This window comes from Hyperolius riggenbachi, chromosome 3, assembly GCF_040937935.1.
Source record: "Hyperolius riggenbachi isolate aHypRig1 chromosome 3, aHypRig1.pri, whole genome shotgun sequence".
Classification (NCBI taxonomy): Eukaryota; Metazoa; Chordata; class Amphibia; order Anura; family Hyperoliidae; genus Hyperolius; species Hyperolius riggenbachi.
Window position 1 is genome coordinate 509,403,853 of NC_090648.1, and position 25,687 is coordinate 509,429,539.

The 25,687-nt window shown below is 47.4% G+C and overlaps 1 protein-coding gene across 1 annotated transcript; it reads right to left on the reverse strand.

The window, feature by feature from the left end:
• Window positions 1–4,314: 4,314 nt before the first annotated feature.
• Window positions 4,315–25,687, reverse strand: LOC137561780 (zona pellucida sperm-binding protein 4-like). Its single transcript, XM_068273140.1, has 12 exons — window positions 25,566–25,687; window positions 18,114–18,238; window positions 16,366–16,459; window positions 15,619–15,774; window positions 14,412–14,602; window positions 9,832–9,929; window positions 9,632–9,759; window positions 6,310–6,499; window positions 6,080–6,230; window positions 5,911–5,989; window positions 4,552–4,656; window positions 4,315–4,466 (listed from the first exon to the last, which is right to left on the reverse strand). Exons 2-12 carry the CDS (start codon window positions 18,156–18,158, stop codon window positions 4,321–4,323), a joined length of 1,383 nt encoding a protein of 460 aa, XP_068129241.1. The 5' UTR covers window positions 18,159–18,238; window positions 25,566–25,687; the 3' UTR covers window positions 4,315–4,320.

Here is a 25,687-nt window from a genome sequence, read left to right on the forward strand (position 1 = left end):
AAACCTTGGATGCCCTGCAGGAGCTGATGATAAAAGACCAGTTCCTACACACCTGTCCTGTTGAGGTCCGGCTGTTTGTGCTGGATCGAGAACCAAAGACAGTGGATGAGGCTGCGGGAATGGCCGATGCCTACACCGCCCATAGAGCACCTGAGTCCCGGAGGACTACTACGCCCAGCTGGAGAGGAGAACAGATTGCTAAACCTGTTTCACCCAGCACCCAGAGGAGGCAAGCACCGCTGTCTCCTGGATTCAAGCAACCTGACACTCGGAAATGCTTTGTATGTGACAGGGTGGGTCATATCAGCACGACTTGCCCAGAGAGGAAGAGGGAGGCCCCAAAATCCAGTGGGGCCTCAAACCCCAGTGAAGTCCCAATGGCTTTGTGTGCTACCAGGAATGCTACTGGCTATGCAGAGAATCTGCAGCTTGTCACGGTTGGGGGTACAATTGCCACTGGGCTGAGGGACACTGGAGCAGAAGTGACTCTCATACATCCCCAGCTCGTGAACCCGGAGCAGTACATACCTGGGAAAATGATTGCTGTCCGAGGAATTGGGGGTGTCACCCCAGCCATACCCACCGCCTTGGTCCACCTGAATTGGGGGGCCGGCAGCGGATTGAAAGAAGTTGGGGTAACCGACAAAATCCCCACCAACGTTTTGCTGGGTACTGACCTGGGACGGTTAGTGGCCCGGTATGAGCCTACTCCAAACCCTGTGGGGCCTGCATCCCCAGCAGACGTTCAGGACTCTTGCAAGGTACTGTTGGATAATGCTGTGCAAATGGGGAGTGCTGGCGAGGCCCCAGGGGCTATGGACTGTTTGCTAGGAGCCAGCCCTAGTGATTCTCCAGTGCCTAGGCCTGGAGTGGGACATGTTGATCCGGAGAATGCAGAAACTGATGATGTCCTTTATGACGCATGGACTATCGAGGCGATCGATGCAAGAACTAGTGATGCTACTTGTGAAGTGCTGGGTAGCACTGGGTATAATGCAGCAGATAATGTTGATGTGGAATGTAATGTTCTAAATGTCAATATGTGTAAGATGGATAATGCTGATGTCATATGTGTTGTGCTACATAATGCTGTGTGTCAGGTGGACACTCCGTCGGCTGCAGGAGTAACCAGCCAGGCTCGCTGGGCTGCAGCAGATGGATTGCCCACTGAAGGGGCAGACGGCGCCAGGCCAGATCTTTCCCCTTCAGATGTTTTTAAGACCAAATGTGATTCATGATGTGTATAATGTGGGCTCTCCCTCAGCTGCAGTGGTAACCCGCAGCGCTAGCGGGTCTATAGCAGAGGGACTGTCCACCGAAGTGGCAAATGTTGCTGGGTCAGCCACATCCAATTCGGAGCCTGGCCCGGAGGGCCCAGGAGCCTCTCCGTCTGCAGCCTTCCTGGAATGTGTGACAGGCAGCACTGAGCTCTCTGGGGCTGTTCGATTTGACAGCAGCCTGGAAGAGCTCAGGGGGCTAGCTAGCAGGTCACCAGCTGGGAGGGGCGGGCTGAGAGGGTCCTGGGAAGTTATTCCCTCTGAGCTGTCCGAAGTGGAGGAGACAGACCGGCAGATAATCGTTCCCGAAAGGGACCGAGAGATAGCTCCTGCCACTATAGAGAAAGTGCGTGTAGCGACTGTGGGGACCCTTCCCCAGCTGCAGCACTGTCTTTATGGTCACGAATTCACGGTCGTCACTGACCCGCATTCCCCTGGTTGGTTACGTCAGGTTGCCAAGGGCAACGACACATTGCAGCAACCTGACCTAGCTTTCCAGTCGTGTAGCTTGGAGCTAACTGACAGGTGGGGAACCCTCCTGAGGATGCTAAAGGGTTACCCCACCCGGCCAGGCCGTTAATGTAGGCTTTGGCAGGATGATTCTTTAGAATCACCTGCCAGCGCTATCCGGAAGGGGAGCAATTATAGGAATGCTGATGGACTGTCCCGTCAAGCAGAACCAACAATGTAGGTGCTGGCAGGATAATCTGGGAAGATCATCTGCCTTGCACCAAGTTAACGGCGGAGGTGTGGAGATATATTGAGGTGCTGATGATATTAAGGATAACAGGAACATATTCTTTCATTTTTTTCTGCCAGAAGGGAGCAGGTTACCTTGAGTTGCTTGGGGCAAGGAAATGGGTGATTGTCTTGACCATATGAGGTGCTTTGAGTCTGTATGCAGTTTCTCTGAGAGTGCTAATGGGATTATCTGCCTGGCTTTTGAACTCAGGAGACGGCCCATTGTCTCAATACACAAAGCAAGAGGACCAGAGCCTGGAGACTAACACAGGAACGTTTGAAATGTACATGACAGGCTATTAGAAATGGGTGAAGTCCTGTTGATACCATTTTTACCTGTGGAAATTAAATCATTAGTGGAGGTGCAAAACTATACCTGTAAATTACATCTAATAAAACGGAGACAGAAAAAAGCCTTAATCAAGTTTTCACCTGGAGTTGAAAGACTCACTTCACAAACTTTGATGTATAGACTTTTACCTGGAAATGGAATATGTCTGAGATTTAATTAAAACCTAGTTCCTCCCCTCCCCAAGGAAGTTGCAGCCTCCAGGCGTAGCTCAGAGTATAAAAAGCAGAGGCAAATGCCTAGTGACCATCTTCTCTTGGAGGTAGCGAATAGCTAGGGAGGATCGCGACTCCTGGTCGAAACGACGTCCTCCCGTCAAACAACGTTCTAACCTAAGCTGGTAACGTTCTTTTTTCCCCCGTTTATTTTTACGCAAATATCCGTGTGTTATCTTTGTAACTTTTATCTTGTAACTATTTTTACTTTGTTTTTTGTAATCTTTTTGTATATATTAAGTTCTGCATTGTTCTATGTTTTTCTAGAATATTAAATTATTATTTAATAAGTTTGACTTCTGCCGTACTAAACTAACACTCATAGCCTAGAAGAGACTGAAGTGTAACCGTGTATAAGTTCATGCCTAATTGTACGCTTGAGCAACACTACCGTATGAAATTGTAATTGCATTGTGTGTGGGGGCGTTTGTCATACGTTGGCCTAAGCGCGCAGCTGACCCAACGTACGAACAACGCCAATGCGAGTAGCGACAGCAGAGTGGCTAACAGTATCGTTCGGAACGACTGTTAGTGGGTCTTTGCTTCACGACAGTGTAAGATTGCAACTGTGTGTGTGGGTGCGTGGCGTTCCCGTATTTGGCCTAAGCGCAAAGCTGACCCAAATACGAAAACGCGGAGTGCGCGCTGAGGACTCGACAGCAGAGTGGAAGTGTCTAGCGAACCGCTAGTGGTGGCAGTGAGAGGTGTTCTGAGGGGTCCCAGCCTTGTTTTAGCTTGACTAAGGCTGCTTCCCCTCTCAGTCTGGTCAAACCCGCAGTCGGGAACCGTATACGCAGGCGTGCCGCGGGCCGGTTCCTGACATACCCCTTAAAAAAAAAAAAGGTAACCCGATATGGAGGCTGCCACATTTTCTGGCCTTTTAAAATACCAGTTACCTGGCTGTCCTGCTTATTCTGGATGCAGTAAAGTCTGAAACAAGCAGGTGGTCAATCTTGGCCAGAAATCTGGTCTAGGCTGAAATTTATTACAAGCAGAGGGGCAGGACAGCCAGGCAATTGGTGTAAGATATGGCAGCCTTCATATCCCTCTCACGTCAAGTGTTGAATATATTAAAGTGAACCTGGATAGTGATCTAGAGGCTGCCATATTGAGTCTTAAAAATTCTAGTTGCCAGGCATCCTGCTGAGGTTTGGCTGCAGTAGTGTGAAACAAGCCTACTAAAACTAATCTCGTCATTGTAACATCTGAGCTGCATGCTTGCTCAGGGTCTATGGCTGGAAATAGTAAGAGCAGAATATCAGCAGGATAGCCGGCACTACACCATGGTCCAGGAATTGGGATCTCTAGCCAAGATCCCATCTTTTGGAAAGTCTCACAGATGAGGTCCACTCTTCCCAGCAAGGTAGCAGCTAGTGATACTGGGGTTCCAGCCTCCAGTAACAGGGTGAGCCCCATGGTCTCCTTCACCTCACTTGGTGAGAACCCAGCTAGCTTGTTTGCCTCAACTTCTGGAGGCTTTAGTTTATAGCCATATAGAGTAATGGCTGTGCATGTGGCCTTCAAGCTCAACCTCAAGCCCCAGATGGTCAAGTGAAGTTTCCCAGGATGTAATTGTACTGTGCCTGGTGCAGTAAGTGGTTAAAAAAATGCAACTTTTCCAAGAGAAAGTTTGCCAGTTGAAGCCACTATAGAACCAGGTGCTTTAGTCGCTTTCCTTAGTTGACACGTCTTGAGCAGAAACTGACACCACACCAGAAGTTAACTGGTAAAAGTTTATTCAAACAACTGCAGCTTTAATGTTACAGGAGTGTCTCTTGCGATGCAACCAGATGCCTACAATAGTGACTGCTACAGATGCTACTGTTCCAGCAGTAGCTAGGGCTCTGGCCAGGTCCAGGGAGGAGGACCATGGCTGATGAGAACCTAAGATAGAACAGAGGAGGAGAGTTAGTGACTAATACAGGAGTCATACCCACTTACAGACCAGGTGCCACACTTATGTCCTTACCTTCCAGATTTAGAACTTCATCCTCATAAATCAAGGCAACGGGCCCCTCTGAAGATACTATTGTCCTTTTCAAACTTTGGACTTCATGGGGTTCAGCCATTCTCTCTAGGGAAAGTAGGTGCAGTTAATTGAGGCAAGACGAATAGGCAGCGTTCTTGGAAGCCCCATTTCAAGATCTGTCAGTCCCTTCACCAGTAATAGTCACATCTTTTGATAGACTGTGGACCACAGTACAGGCTACTTTCACTTGTAGTGCAGATCAGAGAAGGCCTACTAACTGCACAACTAAGTGGAGCTGAGATTGCCAAGTCCCACTCGCAGTGGTGTTGGGGCCACTTGCATTACAGATGTGTGGCTTAGGATTTGCCTTTTGAAGAGAAGTTTCATGATTGGCTCAAGTGTGAGCAGAAAGTTTTGCAGGATGTGCGCTGCAAGTCCCTCCCACAGGAAACAAGTAGCTGCCTCTATTCAGTGATGGCTGCAAGAGTAGTGATTTGTCCAGCCTGGCTATGAAGCCTAAAGTATACTTCAAGATGAACTCCAGTGAAAATAAGTGTAATTAACAGAAGTGGTTAACCTGCTGGGCGGTCTGGACGAGCTCAGCTCGTCCAGTACCGCCGGAGCCTGCCGCTCAGGCCCTGCTGGGCCGATTTGGCTCAAATAAAAAGCAGCACACGCAGCCGGCACTTTGCCAGCCGCGTGTGCTGCCTGATCGCCGCCGCTCTGCGGCGATCCGCCGCGAGCAGCGGCGAAAGAGGGTCCCCCCAGCCGCCTGAGCCCAGCGTAGCCGGAACAAAAAGTTCCGGCCAGCGCTAAGGGCTGGATCGGAGGCGGCTGACGTCGATGACGTCACTCCGCTCGTCGCTATGGCGACGATGTAAGCAAAACAAGGAAGGCCGCTCATTGCGGCCTTCCTTGTTTATTCTGGGCGCCGGAGGCGATCGGAAGAACGCCTCCGGAGCGCCCTCTAGTGGGCTTTCATGCAGCCAACTTTCAGTTGGCTGCATGAAATAGTTTTTTTTATTAAAAAAAAAAACCTCCCGCAGCCTGCCTGGCGATCTTAATAGAACACCAGGCAGGTTAAAAGTGATTTAGTCAGTGTTTGCCCATTGTAAAATCTTTCCTCTCCCCAATGCTGGCAGGTGATGTCAGTGGAAGTAGCTGCTGCTTTTTATTTTTACAGTTGGAAACATCTGATTTCCCATAATGCAAAAAAGGCTCCCAACAGTGATGTCAGAACCATGGTCCTAACATCACTGTAGGAGGGTTTCACCACAATATCAGCCACAGAGCCCCCATGGTTATCTGATTAGTGTGAAGAAATCTTTACATCTCAATGACTTTCAGAAACCAACTTACTTTTCCTTTGGCCACAAGAGGCTTTGCAGTCATCCAGGTTAGAGGGGACACAGACTGATGCACTGCAGTGGAAGTAAACCTGTAGACAAATTTGTATTTTAGTCACGATGAAGCATAAAAAAAAAAAACAAAACCTCAGTCTAGTAAGATTTTTAGGTGTCTGAATTACCAGGTTGGCAAGGCTGAGCTGGCTGTTTGCATCCACAAATGTGAAGGTGTTGACGAGGAAGCGTTTGTAGTGGTTGGGGATGGGAACTGCTTGTGAAGGAGCTCCAACAGAAACCAGCCTGCTCAGGTAGCTGTCCATGTAGAAAGGGCACCTAGAGTCAGAGAAGAAGATCTCATGTCAGCCTCATGTTCTGGGAGCACATAGTACAGTACAGGTTGTGAGTTACTGACCTGTCCTTCAAGATGGGCCATTGAGGCATTAGTGTCGGTTCCACAGAGGAGGTAGCCCAACAGTCATTTAACACTAGAACCAGGTTGGGGTCAGTTCTGTACAGGATGTGGACCTCTAGGTAGATGGGGTCCCTGAGGACTTTGACCACAGGATAGTCCCCTGTAGAGTAGTACGATGTATAGCCGGCATCTGTACAAGAGGAACAGAAAATGGTTAGAGGAAGTTTCCAAAAATCGCCAGCAGACAAGGCTTCAACTGCTAAATGCCCAAACACAGGTTACTTTGTATCGAGTGGGATGAGGTCACGTCAAGCAGGAGTTGAAGTCTCTAAACTATGACAATTTCTTGGGCTAGAGATCCCCACAAGCTAATATTTAGCTTGCCTACAGTACTAACTTTCCCAGCATTAACCCCTCCCAATGTGCAAGCCACTTAGTACACTTTGGTGACCTAGAGGTGCACGCTTGCTTCTAGCACATTAATCTGCTACAGTTAAAGAGAGAAGCCTGTCAGGGCCGGGCCGAGGCATAGGCTGGAGAGGCTCCAGCCGCAAGGCGCAGTGTAGGAGGGGGCGCACAATTCATTCACCTGTCATTCCTAATTGTGTTTGAAGCTGAAAAAAAAGAAAAAAGGGGATACATGGCAGTGACTGCAGGCCAGATAACTAGATATTAAGGTGTTTAGGGGGGGGGGGGGGGGGGGTTGTGGGCCCTGTGGCGCTTCTTAGTCTAATAGCAATCAGTGTGTGACGACTGGGGTGGGAGGGATGGAGGGGCGCACTTTGGTGTCTCAGCCTTGGGTGCTGGAGGACCTTGTCCCGGCTCTGGTGCCTGTTGTATGTAATACGGTTGTGCAAGTATAGAGAGCCACAGCAAGGTGGGGTGGAGGGTAGGAATGGTCAAGGGAATTAAGAAAAAAAAAAAATTAGCAAGAGACTTCAAATTACAAGGCTGCCATTGATCCAGCACTCATTTTGTGGAGTAGCAGTATTATCCTCCATTTTTGCACTTAGAAAAGGCTGCTAGTGGGTTCCAGGCAGAGCTGGGACAAGGTCCTCCAGCACCCAAGGCTAAGATGCCAAAGTGCGCCCTCCATCCCTCCCATTGATTGCTATTAGACTAAGAGGCACCCCAGGGCCCCCAACACCTTAATCTCCAGTTATATGGTTTGCAGTCACTGACATGTATCCCTCTTATTTATCTCTGCTTCAATCACAATAGGGGGAATGATAGCAGAGTTAGTTGTGTGCCCCCTCCTATACTGCGCCCTGAGGCTGGAGCCTCTTGCCTCTGCCCCAGGCCCCCCTCCTACACTGTGCCCTGAGGCTGGAGCCTCTTGCCTCTGCCCCCCCCCTCCTACACTGTGCCCTGAGGCTGGAGCCTCTTGCCTGCCCCAGGCCCCCCTCCTACACTGTGCCCTGAGGCTGGAGCCTCTTGCCTCTGCCCCCCCCTCCTACACTGTGCCCTGAGGCTGGAGCCTCTTGCCTGCCCCAGGCCCCCCTCCTACACTGTGCCCTGAGGCTGGAGCCTCTTGCCTCTGCCCCAGGCCCCCCTCCTACACTGTGCCCTGAGGCTGGAGCCTCTTGCCTCTGCCCCCCCCTCCTACACTGTGCCCTGAGGCTGGAGCCTCTTGCCTCTGCCCCAGGCCCCCCTCCTACACTGTGCCCTGAGGCTGGAGCCTCTTGCCACTGCCCCCCCCCCCCTCCTACACTGTGCCCTGAGGCTGGAGCCTCTTGCCACTGCCCCCCTCCCTCCTACACTGTGCCCTGAGGCTGGAGCCTCTTGCCTCTGCCCCAGGCCCTGCAACCCCCTCCTACACTGTGCCCTGAGGCTGGAGCCTCTTGCCTCTGCCCCAGGCCCTGCAACCCCCTCCTACACTGTGCCCTGAGGCTGGAGCCTCTTGCCACTGCCCCAGGCCCATGCCATATGGTACATCTTGTCCTGATCTGAAGGCAAGCTTAACCATCTCATCTTAAACAAAGAATTGTGAACAGTTCATGACTGCTTAAGACTGCCCATTTCATACACCTATTCGTATCCCAGAAGAGGTGCTCCCTGCATCTGGGTTTAACCTCCTTAGCGGTCTGGACGAGCTCAGTCCGTCGATCACCGCTGGAGGCTGCTGCTCAGGCCCTGCTGGGCCGATTTTCATGAAATAAAAAGCAGCACATGCAGCCGGCACTTTGCCAGCCGCGTGTGCTACCTGATAGCCGCCGCGCGCTGCGTGCAGCGGCGAAAGAGGGTCCCCCAGCCGCCCGAGCCCAGCCAGAACAAACAGTTCCGGCCAGCGCTAAGGGCTGGATCGGAGGCGGCTGAGGTCAGCTGATGTCACTCTGCTAGTCGCCATGGCGATGACAGCAAAGCAAGGCTGCTCATTGCGGCCTTCCTTGTTACTTCTTAACGCTGGAGGCGATTGGAAGTACGCTACAGGAGCGCCCTCTAGTGGGCTTTCATGCAGCCAACTTTCAGTTGGCTGCATGTAATAAGTTTTTTTTTTAATAAAAAAAACCCTCCTGCAGCCGCCCTGGTGATCTTAATAGAACGCCAGGGAGGTTAAAGCCTCAGGCACACTAGATGAAACTTGCCCAATAGAGACCTTTGAAGACAATTGTGTACAGAAGCCCGACACCCCCAATGGTCCTTGGAGATGCTGCTACTTTCCCATTCATTTACAAGTTTCCCATTATGGGGGAGGGGGGGGGGGGGGATTTGTAGAAAGACCGCACTGGACATTAGGGATGCTCGGAATGGCAATTTCAGATTCCGCCATTGTCAAATTACCGATTCCGCTACCAATTTCCGCATTCCTATGTGGAATTTCCGCCCGACTATCGATTCTCAAAAACTAAGGTCTTTTTGCATCTTGTTTAGAAGATTTTTTAATAAACCCTGCAAATTTGATGTTTCTAGGACTTAAGGGGGCTCTGCTATTAACCGTTAAAGTCGGCAGATTTTTACTGTAATGTAAATGCAGAAAATCTTCATCTGCCCATTTTCTGCATTTACATTACAGTAAAAATCCGCCGACTTTAACGGTTAATAGCAAATCCCCCTTAAGTCCTAGAAACCTCAAATTTTCAGGGTTTATTAAACTGAATCTTGTGAACAAGATGCAAAAAAAAATTTCATAAAGACCTTATAGTTTGAGAAAATCGATGTTAAAGTCGGGCGGAATTTCCGCGATTTCCGGCAGAAATCCACCTATCGCACTTGAATTACCGATTTCCGCATTCCGATGCAGAAATGCAATTTCCGATCAGAATTTCAGAAATTGCATTTCCGCGGAATCCGAATGAGCATCCCTACTGGACATCTGTCTCACCTTGTGCAAGCCTCATTTCCAGCAGCAGAGGGCCTGTTGTGGTAACAGGAAGTGGTGGCGGCAAGGTTGACACTGATAGCTGCAGTGGGACAACGCCTGTCTGGATGTACCTGCAGCGCACTGTTACCCTGTAAAGAGAGTAAAGGTTATGGTGTCCCAGACAGTGTAGCTGCTGCTAGAATGTCACATGTTGTACTTACTGCAGAGTACTGTCCCTTGTGATGGAAGACCCCTGCCAGGTCTCTATGCCTCTGGTAGCTTCTATAGTATTCTCATAGGTTACTGGGTCACCAAGCGTCTGTTGAGATAGCCATGTGAGAAAACTTGTGCAAAGTCTTAGCTGGAAGCAGTCATGATTAATTAAACCTACACAGGTTCATTTAAAGAGACACTGAAGCGAAAAAATATATGATATAATGAATTGGTTGTGTACTATGAATAATTACTAGAAGATTAGCAGCAAAGAAAATATTCTCATGTTTTATTCTAACATTGCATTATTCTATAATATGTGCAGATTACACAACATTTAGCATTCAAAATGAGTCTTTCAGAGCAGTTTGTGAAGTAATGACCTCTCCTCTGGCAGAGGAAAAGTAAATAGTCCAATAACAGTTGAGATAATAAAAGTCAGATAACAGCCCTCTCCATGACTAAGTTAGTCGGAGAGCTTAATGGCTTGTTGGCATAGAGATAACTGGAGTTTCACAACTCTTCCTGTACTGGAAACAATTAGACTGATGTATCTGATCTTAATGTTTTATTTCTTAGCTGTGCTACACAGACAAATCATAATTTTTTTTTCACTTAAGTGTCTCTTTAAAGAGGAACTCCAGTAAAAATAATGTAATAAAAAAGTGCTTCATTTTTACAATAATTATGTATACATGATTTAGTCAGCGTTTGCTCATTGTAAAATCTTTCCTCTCCCAGATTCACATTCTGACATGTATTATATGGTGACATTTTTACTGTGGGCACGTTATGTAGCTGTTTCTAGCTGTTCTGTCTGTTACAGACAGCTAATAACAGCCATTTCCTGTCTGTGAACATTGTTACATTGTGGCAGTTTGCCCAGAGTACCGTGGTACCAGAGCCTCTTGTGGGAGGGTTTTCAGCACAAAATCAGTAATACAGCACCCCCTGATGGTCTGTTTGTGAAATGCAATAGATTTGTCATGTAAAAGGGGGTATCAGCTACTGATTGGGATAAAGTTACATTCTTGGTCGGAGTTTCTCTTTAAGAGCAGGGTGGGATTTGTACTCTACTGCACAAGGCCACTGTCACAAGGCACCCTCCTTTGTTATAGGTAGCGAGATGACCCCTCCCATCCTGTATAGGTAACTGGATATCCCCTCCCCCATATAAGTAGCCAAATGAGACAACTCCCTTAATCCCTCCTTTTCCCACCCCCTTCAGTATGGGTAGCCAGCTCGCCTTCACACTGCAGCAGCCATCAGCTCATCTCCAGTGCAGAAGCTTCCTCTTCCTTTCCATCTCTAATGCTGCCCAAGTCCATAGCCGCCGGCCACAATGCAAATGTGCCCAGAGAGCAAGGTGGCTGCACAGGCAGCTAGCAGCAGAGTACCATGGTCAGGCGCTTGCCTGATCTCCCTGCATTGCAGCATTTGCAAGCTTACAAATGCACCAGTTACGCCTGCTGCTTTTGTGCCCTAGGCCATGGCCTAGGGGGCCTTGTCCTAAATCTGGCACTGTTTAAGAGGTAAGGTCAGATGCCTGCATAGGGTTAGGCAGTGACAAGAGGTCACCAGCAGTGTGCCACACAAAGCTTCTATGGAAGTCTAAGCAGCCACAAATAGCGTAGTCAACATAACCTACGGAAGTTTGTGGCCTGCATACATGTTAAAGTGCTTAAAGAGAACCTGAGGTGTGTTATAAGAATGTTATCTGCATACAGAGGCTGGATCTGCCTATACAGTCCAGCCTCTGTTGCTATCCCAAACCCCACTAAGGTCCCCCTGCACTCTGCAATCCCTCATAAATCACAGCCGTGCTGTGAGGCTGTGTTTACATCTGTAGTTTCAGTCTCAGCTGCTCCCCCGCCTCCTGCATAGATCCGGTCCCTGCCCCCGTCCCTTCCCTCCAATCAGCAGGGAGGGAAGGGATGCAGGCGGGGACTGGAGTTCTGCAGGAGGCGGGGAGAGCAGCAGACTGACACTATAGAGATAAACACAGCCAGCTCTGACAAGCTGTGTGTCAGCAGCGTGGCTGTGATTTATGAGGGATTGCAGAGTGCAGGGGGACCTTAGTGGGGTTTGGGATAGCAACAGAGGCTGGACTGTATAGGCAGATCCAGCCTCTGTATGCAGATAACGTTCTTTAAACACACCTCGGGTTCTCTTTAAGTTTAATTTTGTCGAAGGTCACTCCTGGGCAACATTATAGATGTGAGGTTTAGGCAAACCTAGTCCAACAGGCTAGACAGTTAGCACCTGTGTACAGCCTTTAAAGCCATTTATCTGATTTGATATAGTTTGACACAAATAGCTTCCTTAAAGAGAACCCGAGGTGTGTTTAAAGAACGTTATCTGCATACAGAGGCTGGATCGGCCTATACAGCCCAGCCTCTATTGCTATCCCAAACCCCCCTAAGGTCCCCCTGCACTCTGCAATCCCCCATGCAATCTTCAAACCCACCTCGGGTTCTCTTTAAGGGGCCCATAAACCTAACGTTTTTCACGCCGATATATGGCCGATTCGAACAGTGATCGAATCGGCTGTGAAATTGCCACGCACACCGCTGACAGAACAATCGATTTCCGTCTGAAATTGATCGTTCCCGTCGATCCGTCCGTGCGGGATATTTCTCTCGATTGCCAGGTCTGGAGTGTGTCGATAGCGGCGTTCGAATGCCCGACGCAATACAGCGGGTATACATTACCTGTCCAGGCCGGCGTGAGTCCCCTCTGTCTTTCCGCGCTGGGTTCTGGACTGGCTGCTGCACAGAACTTCCTGTCCCGGCAGGAAGTTTAAACAGTAGAGCGCCCTCTACTGTTTAAACTTCCCCTGGACAGGAAGTTCAGTAGGTGCAGGAACGGTCTGGAGCCCAGAGCGGAGAAGAAGACAGCTGGGATCAGGGGACTCGTGCCGGCCGAGGTAATGTATGGGGGGGGGTGGGGGAGCTCCACAGATTGTGATCGGTTTCAGGCTGAAATCGATTCACAATCTGTAGTAAGGTGGCCATACGATCCCTCTCTGATCAACAGATAGATCCCTCTCTGATCGAATCTGATGGCAAATCGACCAGTGTATGGCCACCTTTAAAGCGGATCCGAGATGAATATCTATAACAAGTAACTTGTCTGTATAGCTTATCCAAAGTTTAGATGGTTTACACAGCAAATCTAGCTGCAAACAGCTTAAATAGTATATGATTATGTCTTCCTGATAGCAGCCATGTTTGTAAACATTACACAGAGGCAGGCTTATCTGTATCTTGAGCAAAAAATCTAATCCCCTCCGCCTCTGAAATCAGTGGCTAGTAACACCTCCTCCTGCCCAGACTGAGCTCCCATGAGCCCTTGCTACTGCCAAGGCTCTCTGAAAACCTGAGGGCGTGGCTTGTTTATAGGGAATTAGGGTATTAAAACAAAAATGTATTTGGCTTGAGGAATGCCCTATAAACAATAGGTAAGGAACACAATTATGCAATGAGTAAAAGTTCCTCGGATCCACTATCACCTTCTTGCAAACCAGAACATGTGATGGTGCCTTACCACATTGATCAAATTACTTAGATGTTGCATTCCTGGCGAGTGATAAAGAGTGACCAGCTTATATCTACAAAGATAGTAACCAAATATGGGGTATTGCTTTTATCATGACTTGCGCTGTAAACTCAATTTGACATAGTTTGCTGCACACTAAAAAGCTAGGATTCTAATAGACAAGACAACAACATTTATATTGCACTTTTCTCCTTGCGGACTCAAAGCGCCAGAGCAGAGCAGCAGCCACTAGGGCACGCTCTATTAGCAGTAGCAGTGTAAGGGAGACTTGCCAAAGGTCTCCTACTGAATAAGTGCTGGCTTACTGAACAGGCAGAGCCGAGATTCAAACCCTGGTCTCCTGTGTCAGAGGCAGAGCCCTTAACCATTACACCATCAGCCAACTGCTGATGGTGTATAGACTTGCAATGCAGAATGCTGGAGAAAATTGATATTATATCACCCTCATGGCTATAAAAGCAGTTGCCTAGGGCTTGGAGTATGCCAGCATCTCTCCCCATTTCCTCCCCCCCCCCCAAAAAAAAAAAAAAAATAATATTTTTTTTTTCTCCAAATAGATAATTTAGTTCGATTATTCCGTTGGATCGAATATGAAGATTTTTCAAAGCATGTCAGATCTGATTTCTCGAAAGTTAAAAAAATTCAATTTTGATCGAATAAACGGGATAATCGAACGTTATTGTACCATGTATGGCCACCATAAGAGTTATGTGCACCAGTACTTGTCAAGATCTTCTAGAGACCAAGACATTTAGTGACAGCCCCTCCACAATAGGCTGAGCTTAGATTATTTTTAACTGATGTTTTAGACCAAGAACTTCATCTAGGGCTAACAAGAGCTCTGCTGGTGACAATCTAGATCACCAATATGGACTGGCTACAAGCTAGTGGGAAATTTCCTTAAAGTATTACCTTTGAGGGTATGCCTAAGTGACAGGAGAACTGGTTTTGGGTATGGTCAAGCGGACAGTGAATTTTCTTGCCTCAATCGGCTTTGAGTTCACAAGCATTCTGTCATAACTCCACATACCTGGAAGTGCCCACCACAGGAAAATGGGAATTTGAACACTGCAAAGGAGTCACTCTTAGTAAGTGAAAATCCAGCACAGGATGAGGAGTCCACGCCTATCACATGGACTGAATCAAGGTTTGTTGATGGCCTGGTCAGGTCTTTGGACACGGCGATCACCATATTGTTTTCAATTGTGCACTGTGTGGTCACTGTGGAGACAAAATGTTTAAAGTCATTTCTATCCTTCAACGGTCAGTAGAAGGTAGAGGTGCGGTATATGAGCAATGTGGGAACCACAGCTTGTCTATCAAGTATAGCCCTTGATTAGTGGACATTCAGTCCCATGAGTTATGCTTCCAGCTACATGACTTGAGTGGTACCCCAGGGACCACAAGTAGCCCTGTACACCATTTCAGGAAGTAATGCACACATGGTCAACTGTATATTGCAAAGTTCACAAACTACACTATTTTAAAGTATGAAACAGAGCAGAGCTCATGATCCTTCAGTTCAGATAAGGATATACTGCAGGGAAGTTCAGTGACTTTATGTACAAGTGCTTCAGAAAACATCACTAGCCAACCCAAGTTGGGTCAGAGAAGCCCCTTTTGCATAGCTAAGTTTAACTCTTCCTGTACTGGAACTATGAGACTGCTACAAATTTTTTTTTAGCTGTACTACATAATTCATCTCAAGTTAATTTTCACTTCAGATTCCCTTTAAGCCCTGCAATATCTATGAGTATGACAACTAATCAGTACTGATCTATATCCCCTGCACTTTAAGATACTTCATAAACAAACACCAGGTTCAAATTGTTCGCTTTTTTGATTTACTGGAGGTCAGGGGCATAGCAATATGGGTTGCGACCGCATCAGGGCCCTCAATCAACTACACTTAGCACTCTACTGGTCTTGTGCTCATAATCACTTCTATTGATACTTGAATAGTAATTAAACTGTTCCCCATCCCCTTCTTGCATCTCTGACACTAGTTGTCATTGGCAGGTTTTGGTGCGCCGTATCAATTGTTATGTATAGAGTGCTAAGGGGCCCCGATGTATCGGGGCCCATAGCTCCTTAGCTACGCCACTGAGGGAGGTCCCATACAGTCATGTCCTGTTGATTCCAGGCAGTGGCCATGAGACATCCATGCAGTGTTAGCGAGTCAGTATGAGACACCATGTAAAAGAAGAATGGCAGCCACTCAGCAAAGAAGAACTTACACTTGTTTCCAAAGAAGCAGGGCATAGATGCATCTCTTGCAGAGTAACAGCATCCCATCCCTTCACAGGCATCCTGAGGGACAGAGGGTCCAGCACAGGCCACTTTATCAGCTTGACTGACAGCAGAACACACATCAGGACTTGGAGCATCCATGGCTATAGTGTGAGCAAGAGAGAAGACCTTGTTAAGCACAAGAGGTTACATCCAGACAGCATTATGTGGCCACCACCGCTACAATTCCCACAAGCCCTTAGACCACACATGTTAAACGCCAGCCCTCAGAGCCATTCAATTTCACCCACAAGTGGTTGCCCCAGTTTGCGTTATGTTTGGCCCACTCTAGGCCACCAGGGAGGCTGTATTGGAGGTGAAGCCCTATGGGGAGGTAGGGGGCAGTACTAAACACTAGGGAAATTGTATAGGGGAGGGTGGAGGCCACTAGACATCAGGGAACTTTCTAAGGTGGCCAGTAGACATTAAAGTTGGCCTGCAACTTGGTCCCAGTATTCAGTTTTGGCCCACTTTGTATTTGAGTTTGACACCCCTGCCTTAGACCAGCGTTCAAGTAGAGCATTAATGTACTTCCTGCCTTTCAAACTTCTGACAACCAGCACTGCCCAAAAAAAAAAAAAAAAAAAACTTCTGGGTTGAAAGCTATATTTTATGCTTCTTGGACCAAACATGAGGTGCTTTCATCTCCGGGTTCCCATAGTAGAAATGAGTACCGTAGATCATAAACTCATTACCAGACAGGCTTAGACAGGTTTTCTCCATCTTGTATTGCTGAGGCGCACCATCTACTGTTTCCTTCAAAAGCAGGGTCATCACATATTCGTCAGCCTGAAGAGAATAAGGACAGTTTCACATAAAGATACTAAGGGGGTGACCTCTACAGACACCATGTTTAGAGTCTACCAGAGCTGAAGTACTCATTAAAACTGAGTGGAGTTGTATTAGATGCCAGATCCATCTGAAAATGGCGCCTGCGAATAATGGCGCATGGTGTTGCCGCTAATCCGTTTGCCACTATTTAACGTTAAAGCCTTATTGTTATTTAGCGTTAACACAGAACACTCTGTACCTATCCCTAACCACCCCCCCGGTGGTGCCTAACCCTACCCCCCGGTGGTGCCTAACCCTACCCCCCCGGTGGTGCCTAACCCTACCCCCCCCCCTGGTGGTGCCTAACCCTACCCCCCCCCCCCGGTGGTGCCTAACCCTGACAGTGTTACATTAAATCCATTCACCATTTTGCAGTTAAATAACGTCTGCAGTTTGGCTTATGTAGGGCACTATTGATAAATAACGTTACTGTGCGCAACGTCTGCTGTTTGGCAAATGAACGGCACTATTAATAACCAACGTTAGTGTGTGCCGTTTTCCTTTTTTCCCTGTGCGCCATTATTATGCAGTACTAACGATAAATAGCGATAAGCGTATCTTTTTAATAGGGCACCATTTGTATGCATAGGCGCTGTGCGCCATTATTCTCTGATCTGTTAGATGCCACCCTCATGCCCACTGCTCCTCTTTAGTCTAAATCCTTACTTTGCTCAGCCCAGATTGCCAGAGTGACTGTAGTGTGCAGGAGTGCCCTGATGGCATGGGGACATTGTGCATGATATTGTCCAACCAGGACTGAGCCAGGGAGGATTGAGACTACAAAGGAGGAGCAGTGGGCATAAGGACAGCAGGGCTGGCGCTTCCATAGAGGCAAAGGGGCAATTGCCCCAGGGCCCCTGCATCCATAGGGCCCCCCAGTGTCCCCCTTTGTGGGAGAGACTCACCCCCACCCCCTCTGAACAATCCAGACAGCACAGCTCCGGTTTGTCTGCTCTGTAGCAATTGTCCTTCACTTCCTGCTAGTCAAGTGAGGAGTGTCTTTCCCACGGACTATTACACTGCAGTGGGGCAAGCAAGCATGGGGAGGGGGGGATTGGTGTCAGGGGACCCGGATTACTTTTGGCCTGGGGCCCCATTTTAGCTAGCACCAGCTCTGAAGGACCACATCTAATACATGCCTGCACCACCCAGTTTGAAGGCTAAAGGATTATAGCAGAGCTGAAGTACTGAAGTCCAAGACGTTTTTTGGAATCACAACTTCAGCAATAGTTTAGTTTGTCCAGAGTTGCAGACTAGGCAATCCAATAAGCAAAGCTTAAAGACACCTGAAGTGAGGGATATGGGGCTGACAATGTTAAGTAATACCAGTTGACAGCCAGTCAATGGGAGAAAAATATATAAAAAAAAAAAGTTTATCCAGTCAGACTATTCAGAAACATCTGATCTGCATGCTTGTTCAGTGTCTATGGCTAAGAGTTTGAATAAGGATCAGCCAGACAACTGGTATTGAATATATGTCTCACTTTAGGTGTCCTTATGTAGGCATTTCCCCTCATTTTGGCATTTGCCCAGAAGGCCATACATAATGCAAGTTCTTTCAAGGTGATAAAGCCACCTAGTGTTCAGGGAGTGGCAGTTCCTAACACCTTACCTTCTGCCTTACGTAGCATCCAGTGTAAGCAGCACCAACCACCATCGTGTTATTTGGTCTCTCTCCTACCCAGATTCCACAAGCAGAATCATTGTGCAGACTCCTAAATTCATCCTCAAGAAGATCTGAAAAGTATTAAAGATTTGGTTCTAAAATTCAGATTTAGGCAGCCATTTTACATCTCTAGAAGCAGCAGCAACTTACAAGGCTAGTTAGAAAGGATTGCATGTGGATAACAGGATACTATCAGGCATCCAGGGCAAGAGACCACGATTACAGAGTACATACAAGTGGAAAAAAAGCTAATAACACATCTTGAAGTTTAAGATAGACCCACCAGAAACTTACCTGGGGCTTCTTACACCCCCTGGAGTCACCCTGTGCCCACAACACCAGTCGAATTCCCTCCAGCCAGCAGTGGTAACCCCCACAAAGCTGGACATTTGCTGGTAGCTATGAGCACCCTAATCTGGCTCCCACAGTCAGGAGTGCTCTGTATGCACAGTAGGGATTTCTATATACTGTGCATGTGCAGAACACTCCCGGCCGCAGGTGTATGAAGGAGGCACGTGGCTGGCCAGCTTAGCAGGGGGTCACTGCTGCTGGCTGGAGGGACTTTGAGCGGTGTCATGGGTACAGGATGACACCACAGGGCTGTAGGAAGCCACAGGCAAGTTTTTTGGGTTGACTTTAGATTTCCTTTAAGCCAACATTCAAGCCTCATGACCAATCTACCCTTATCCTTGGGATACAGAAACAGATGCTGGGTACACAAGATTTTATGGCAGAGCGATTTCCAACATGTTCGATCTGCTTTCCAATTTCCTATTGAAAAAAATTAAAATTGATCGGACATGTTGGAAATAAGCGATCTGACAATAAATCTCAATGTGTGTACCCAGCATGACAGATCTAGTGGAACCTTCAAGCTTGTAAAACTTGGCAGAAGATAAAAGTTAATCAATGAGTAGCAGATACTCTGAGCTCATGCAGGATTATGTACAATCTGTATGCAGCTTGAGTTTAGACCAATCAATGTAATCCTTAGCAGGACTTGATTAGTCATTTTTATAACGGCATGCATTTACATAAATCTGCATGAAGTCAGAAATATTTGCATCTCATTGATCCCTACTGTAAGGAGTTTCCTCAGCCACAAGTCAGACTGCTAAGTCATTAGTAAGGGCCACACATTCAGTGTTATTACCGCCATGTAGCATGACAGCCAACAGAGTAATATTCACAGGTTATGTAGGTAAAACATACTACATGGTAATGGTAACATTGATTGGGTGTAGCAGACCATATATTTGTTAAGATAACAGGTTATAAAGTACACATGGAGCTTGTTAGACTAGCTACATATAGCAGACATGTTTCAGCATCATGGATGACAAACAATTTCAGCATTAAGCTCAGCCATAGCACCTTCCATATTCACCGTGGCTTCTGCTCTAAAGACCATTTAAATACCCCCAAGCATGGCCGTTTCTAGGGCCGTGCGGGCACCCTGAGCGCTATTGGCAAGGGGGCGCTGTAATGGAGGAGGGAGCAAGCCCGACCTCTCCCTCCGTCTCCGGGGCCACCCTCCGTGCTCCCCCCTCCGAGGCAGAGTAATTGTATCAGGAAGCGTTAGTCACAACTTACCTCCCTGCGTTCCACTTGTCGCTCACTAGCCGCTGGAGGACTCCTCTCTGCCTAGCTGCTGCGCTGATACACACGCTGCTTCCCTTCCACTATGGAAGGGGGAGGGGGGGGGGGGGTTACCTACCGGGGCAGCTACCTATCTAACCTATACTGGTGGCAACTAAACTGGCTACCTATATTGGAGACACATAACTAACCTATGCTGGGGGCAACTATTCTGGCTCCCTATTAGAGGCACCCACCTAGCTATAGCTGGCTACCTATACTGAGTACAACTAGACCTGGCTAACCTATACTGCAGACACCCATACCTGGCTCCACGCAGGGGGGGGGGGGGGACACACAATTTTACACCCTCGCCCTGGGTGCATTTTAGCCTAGAAACTGCTCTGCCCCCAAGGAACACAAAGATTAAAAACATGGAAGACAAATGAGCATACAGCCATTAGGACAGTTACAAGCACTGATACTGTTAAAAGGACGGACATTACATAGTATGAAAAGTGAGCTGTTAATTTTCTGATACTTTTCATACTGACACCTGATGTGACAGGGATATGGAGGCTGCCATATTTATTTCTAAGCAATACCAGTTGCCTGGCTGTCCTGCTGATCCTCTGCCTCTAATACTCATCCACAGCAGCTGAACAAGCTTGCAGCAGATCAGGCGTTTGACTTTGGGCTAGATTCACAACAACATGTGCAGTAACACTTTTTTGGTCAGAAAATTACCAACTTTTCTGAATATTCACTAAAAATTTACTGAGTGATAAACGTTTGATAAAAGTGCGGTAAGTGCGTTAAGTGGTCGGTAACTTTACAGTAATTAGTCGTTACTGGGTGGGAAAAGCTTTGACCACCGTAGGGCAGCCCATATGCTTGCCACCCATTACACAGAGACGACACAGCGGAGCAGTGCTTTTCAGCGCTGCTAGATTTGGGCGTGGCCGGCGCCACTATAGACTATAAACGGAATCACAACTGAGCGGCGCTCAGGGAGCAACATCAGCGCCATCAGAAGACAGAGCCGGGGTTCCTTAAAAAAAAAAAAAATTAATTATATCATTCCCCATCTATCCATGGCTGCCTGGAGGGGGAATAGTAATTAATACAGCCTGGACTTGTACAGAAGCAGGATCAGCCATATACCACTGTATCGTGCCCCCAAGTCTACCGCCGCCAATTTCAAATGTATGCACAACCCAGGAAAGCCTGTCACATTTAAAGTGGGACTTCAAGTCTTGTGCAGGACAGATGGAAAACATAGAAATGCACCCTGTATGTATATAGAGAGTTTAGCCTGTGTAATTCCCCCTCATCTGTGACTAATCACAACTGTAATTTTAACTCAACTGTGCCAGCTGGCTGCCTCAGCAGAGCAGCATATACACATCCTATGTCTGCTTCCATTAAAGCAGGAAGTACACACACTGGAGATTTATATCAGCTGTAACAAATAAATGTTTTTCTTTAAAGATTATGCTGTTGCTTATCTTTTAGAGCAGAGGAGAATTTCCTCCTGGCCAGCTATAAAAGCACCTAAAAGACCGTAGGAGGTCAGAACATGCACCCTACGTTAGGCACACCCATCTTCTCTGTCTCTTTCTACGTACAATTGACATATGCAAACAGCATGAAAGGCTCCACATTAAACTGCAACAGCAAATGTGAAAATTACCACCTGCCCTCTATAGGTGATTAAACTCCTTATTTATCACATTTATTCAATTAAGAATTTCAAAATGGAGGAAATTTAGTCAGTTTTTAGCACATGCAGAAAATGGAGATAAATCTTGGAGAATTATACAATGGTGATCTTTTAGGTGATAATTTGAACATACTATTTTACCACATGTGGTAAGGCATTGTGTATAGAGCCCATTATCAGATCTGACAAGATTAGCTACATGCTTGCTTCAGGCATGTGAATCAGACACTACTGCAGCTAACTAGACCAGCAGAGCTGCCAGGCAACTGGTCTTGTTTAAAAGAAAATAAATATGGCAGCCTCCATATCTATCACTCCAGTTGTCCTTTAAGTGAAAGTAGTCACAGATCACACTCACTCAACATCATCAAGGACATCTCTGCACCACCAGGCATAGAAAAAGACAACTCCATGTTCTCAAGGCCACAGTGGAGGTGGGAGGAGCCATCCAGAAGTCCCTGTCCTGCACAAAGCAGCCACTGCAAACTGCAGCCCCAAAGCACCACCAGAAGGCCAAGCCCTGCTCTACAACTACCCATGTTTCCTGCAGCTGCTGATGCCAGTCTGTGCTTTGATCAGCTATTTATATCCTGGAGAGAAGGAGGGCCAACCTCTAATTGGACAAGTAATATCCCGGATGGAGGGTGGGCCAACCTCTGATTGGACAAGTAATATCCTGGAGGGAGGGCCAACCTCTAATTGGACAAGTAATATCATGGAGGTAGGGCGCGCCAACCTCTGATTGGACAAGTAATATCCTGGAGGGAGGGCCAACCTCTAATTGGACAAGTAATATCATGGAGGTAGGGCGGGCCAACCTCTGATTGGACAAGTAATATCCTAGAGGGGCGGGCAAACCTCTGATTGGATAAGTAATATCCTAGAGGGGCAAGCAAACCTCTGATTGGACAAGTAAAATCCTGGAGGGAGGGCCAACCTCTAATTGGACAAGTAATATCCTGGAGGGGGGGTGGGCCAATCTCTGATTGGACCAGCATTATTATGGACAGAGCTGTATTAGCTTAGCATGAAGATGGTGACTTCAGTCTGGGAAATCTGTGAATACTACGGATAATCAATGATATGCAAATAATTATAAGTGCATGCAAGATTATGTAATTTCTGGATGCAAATATATGACTGGACCAATCTACTTAAACCCTGGTGGGACATGATTGATCCATTTTTAGGCTGGGTGCAAACATAGCATAACGTGAAAGGCTGCTGTTTATGTCATGGTTTATGTTAATACTGTGTGCCGTTTTCTGGTGCGTTTGCGGGTTTTTTTTAAGACAGATGCTTTTTCAAGTGTTTTGTGTGCGTTTGAATGCGTTTGTGGCTCACATATAAAAGACGCATATGCATTTTGTATGCGTTTTTAGATTTAATCTAACACATCAGAAATCTTTTATTTAATAAAAAAAAAAATAACTCATTAAAAAAACACATCAAAACCGCATACAAAATACATTACATTTTTATTGACTTTCATTATGTGCATTGTTGATGTGTTCATACATAATAGGCAACAAAACTAGTGATTTTAAAAATGACAAAGTACAAATGCATACCCATGCATTTTTTATGCGACCCATTGAGTAACATAGGTGCATAAAACGCAGTGTTTTACGCAACGCTAGCGTTTCTGCTATGTGTGCGCCTAGCCTGAAGCTGCCTAAATTTGCATACAAAATGTACACAATTCTGCATCAACACAGAGTTATTTGCATCTCATTGATCATCCCAAGTGACTGCCAGAGCAAAAGTGGACCTGTTGTTCTAGGTTAGGCCTCTTTTCCACGGACTGTTGTCTCACAACTGCTCACTGCTGCCTGGTAACTGCTTGTTGCTGCCTGGTCACTACTCACTGCTGCCTGGTAACTGCTTGCTGAGCACACAGCTAAACAGTCCGTAGAAAAGAGGCCTGAGGATGGTCAGTGAAATGCAAAGAAGTGTACGTTAGGTCAATGCAGGATTATGTAAATTTTGTATGCAACCATACTGAGCTTGAAAATGTCCCAAATCGGATCCCTCCAAGGTGCAACTGGATTGGTCCATGTTCAGGCCTCTTTTCCATGGACTGTTGAGCTGTGTGCTCAGCAAGCAGTTACCAGGCAGCAGTGAGCAGTTACCAGGCAGCAACAAGCAGTTGCCAGGCAGCAGTGAGCAGATACCAGGCAGCAGTGAGCAGTGAACAGGCAGCAACAAGCAGTTACCAGGCAGCAGTGAGCAGTGACCAGGCAGCAACAAGCAGTTACCAGGCAACAGTGAGCAGTGACCAGGCAGCAACAAGCTGTTACCAGGCAGCAGTGAGCAGTTGTGAGAGTATGAGAAGCATTTCACTGCCTGTCAGCAGTCCATGGAAAAGAGGCCTCAAAGTGCATATATTTGCAAACAAACTTTGCATAAGATTGCATCAATTTAAACCTATTTGCATCGCATTGTCATTGACTAGAGATGATCAGTGAGATGATAATATTTTCTCCTGGCATTCAAATGTTGTATAAATTACATGATTGAGCAGCTTTCTCCCGAAGGTCAGGGTCACATTTATTTGAAATGAATGTAGAAACGCACATTAGGCCTCCTTTCCACGAACTGTTGATAGGCAGTGAAATGCCTCTCAAACTCTGACAACTGCTCACTGTTGCCTGGTAACTGTTTGTTGCTGCCTGGTAACTGCTCACTGCAGCCTGGTAACTGCTCACTGCTGTCTGGTAACTGCTCACTGCTGTCTGGTAACTGCTCACTGCTGCCTGTCAACTGATTGTCGAACACACAGCTCAACAGTCCGTGGAAAGGAGGCCCAATTAGAGTCTATGGTCCGCACAAAAAAGGCATGGTATGCATTTGTTTATACGTTTTTAAAATGCTTAACAAGTTCATTCTTTCTGCATGCAATGCTTTCCTGTGGTGAAAAAAACGCATGCGTTTTGCATGCATTTTTCCCAAATAAGGTAAAAACTAATTTAAAAATTACTTACATTTACTTGTTAAATAAAAATACTAATGAAAAAATGCAAACAAACGCATGAAAACGCATACGGAAAAACGCGAACACAGTAAAAAACGCCCATAGCAGAAAAATGATGATTTTCCGCATGGACAAGTGTAACCTTAGCCTTAACCACTTGAGGACCCACCCTTTACCCCCCCCCCCCCTTAAGAACCAGCGCTGTTTTAGCTGATCTGTGCTGGGTGGGCTGTGCAGCCCCCAGCACAGATCAGGGTGCAGGCAGAGCGACCAGATCGCCCCCCTTTTTTCCCCACTAGGGGGATGATGTGCTGGGGGGGGTCTGATCGCTCCTGCCTGCCTGGGTGTTGCGGGGGGCACCTCAAAGCCCCCTCCGCGGCGACATTCCCCCCTCCCTCTCCTACCTAGCTTCCCCCCGGAGATCTGAGGCTGCACAGGAACGGATCTGTCCTGTGCAGCCTCTAACAGGCTCCTGCCTGTCATGTGACAGTGATCCCCGGCCGCTGATTGGCCGGGGATCGCTGATCTGGTACAACGCTGCTACTGTTAGCAGCGTTGTACGGATGTAAACAAAGCGGATTATTTCCGCTTGTGTTTACATTTAGCCTGCGAGCCGCGATCGGCAGCCCGCAGGCTATTCACGGAGCCCCCCGCCGTGAATTGACAGGAAGCAGCCGCTCGCGCGAGCGGCTGCTTCCTGATTAATTAGCTTGCAGCCGGCGACGCAGAACTGCGTCGCTGGTCCTGCAGCTGCCACTTTGCCGACGCGCGGTATGAGTGCGCGGTCGGCAAGTGGTTAAGGTGGCCATACATCAGATGACATGGCGGCTGATCGACCATCCGATTAAATTATAATTGAATGAAAATCGGTGCCAAGTGCATGTCCGAATGACAATGTGACATGAATTATTATTATTATTGATTTATAAAGCGCCAACATATTCCGTGGCGCTGTACAAAGTAAATCTGTGAATCTGTCTCATTAATCGGTTGGACATTCAGCAAGATGTCAGGCCGTCATGATTGGTTGGGTATGCGGTGATAATGGAGTGACAAAAACTCTGATGCTGTCCCACCTAATTGGTTAACGTGCCCCCCAGGTGCCCAGTTCCCCACACAGTACCTATCCGCGTCTGCTGCTGCCATCGGGCCCCATCCTCAGGCCCACGTGGTTCCCGGAGTGAGGCCTCTTTTCCATGGACAGTTGATGATAGGCAGTGAAATGCCTCTCAAACTCTCACAACT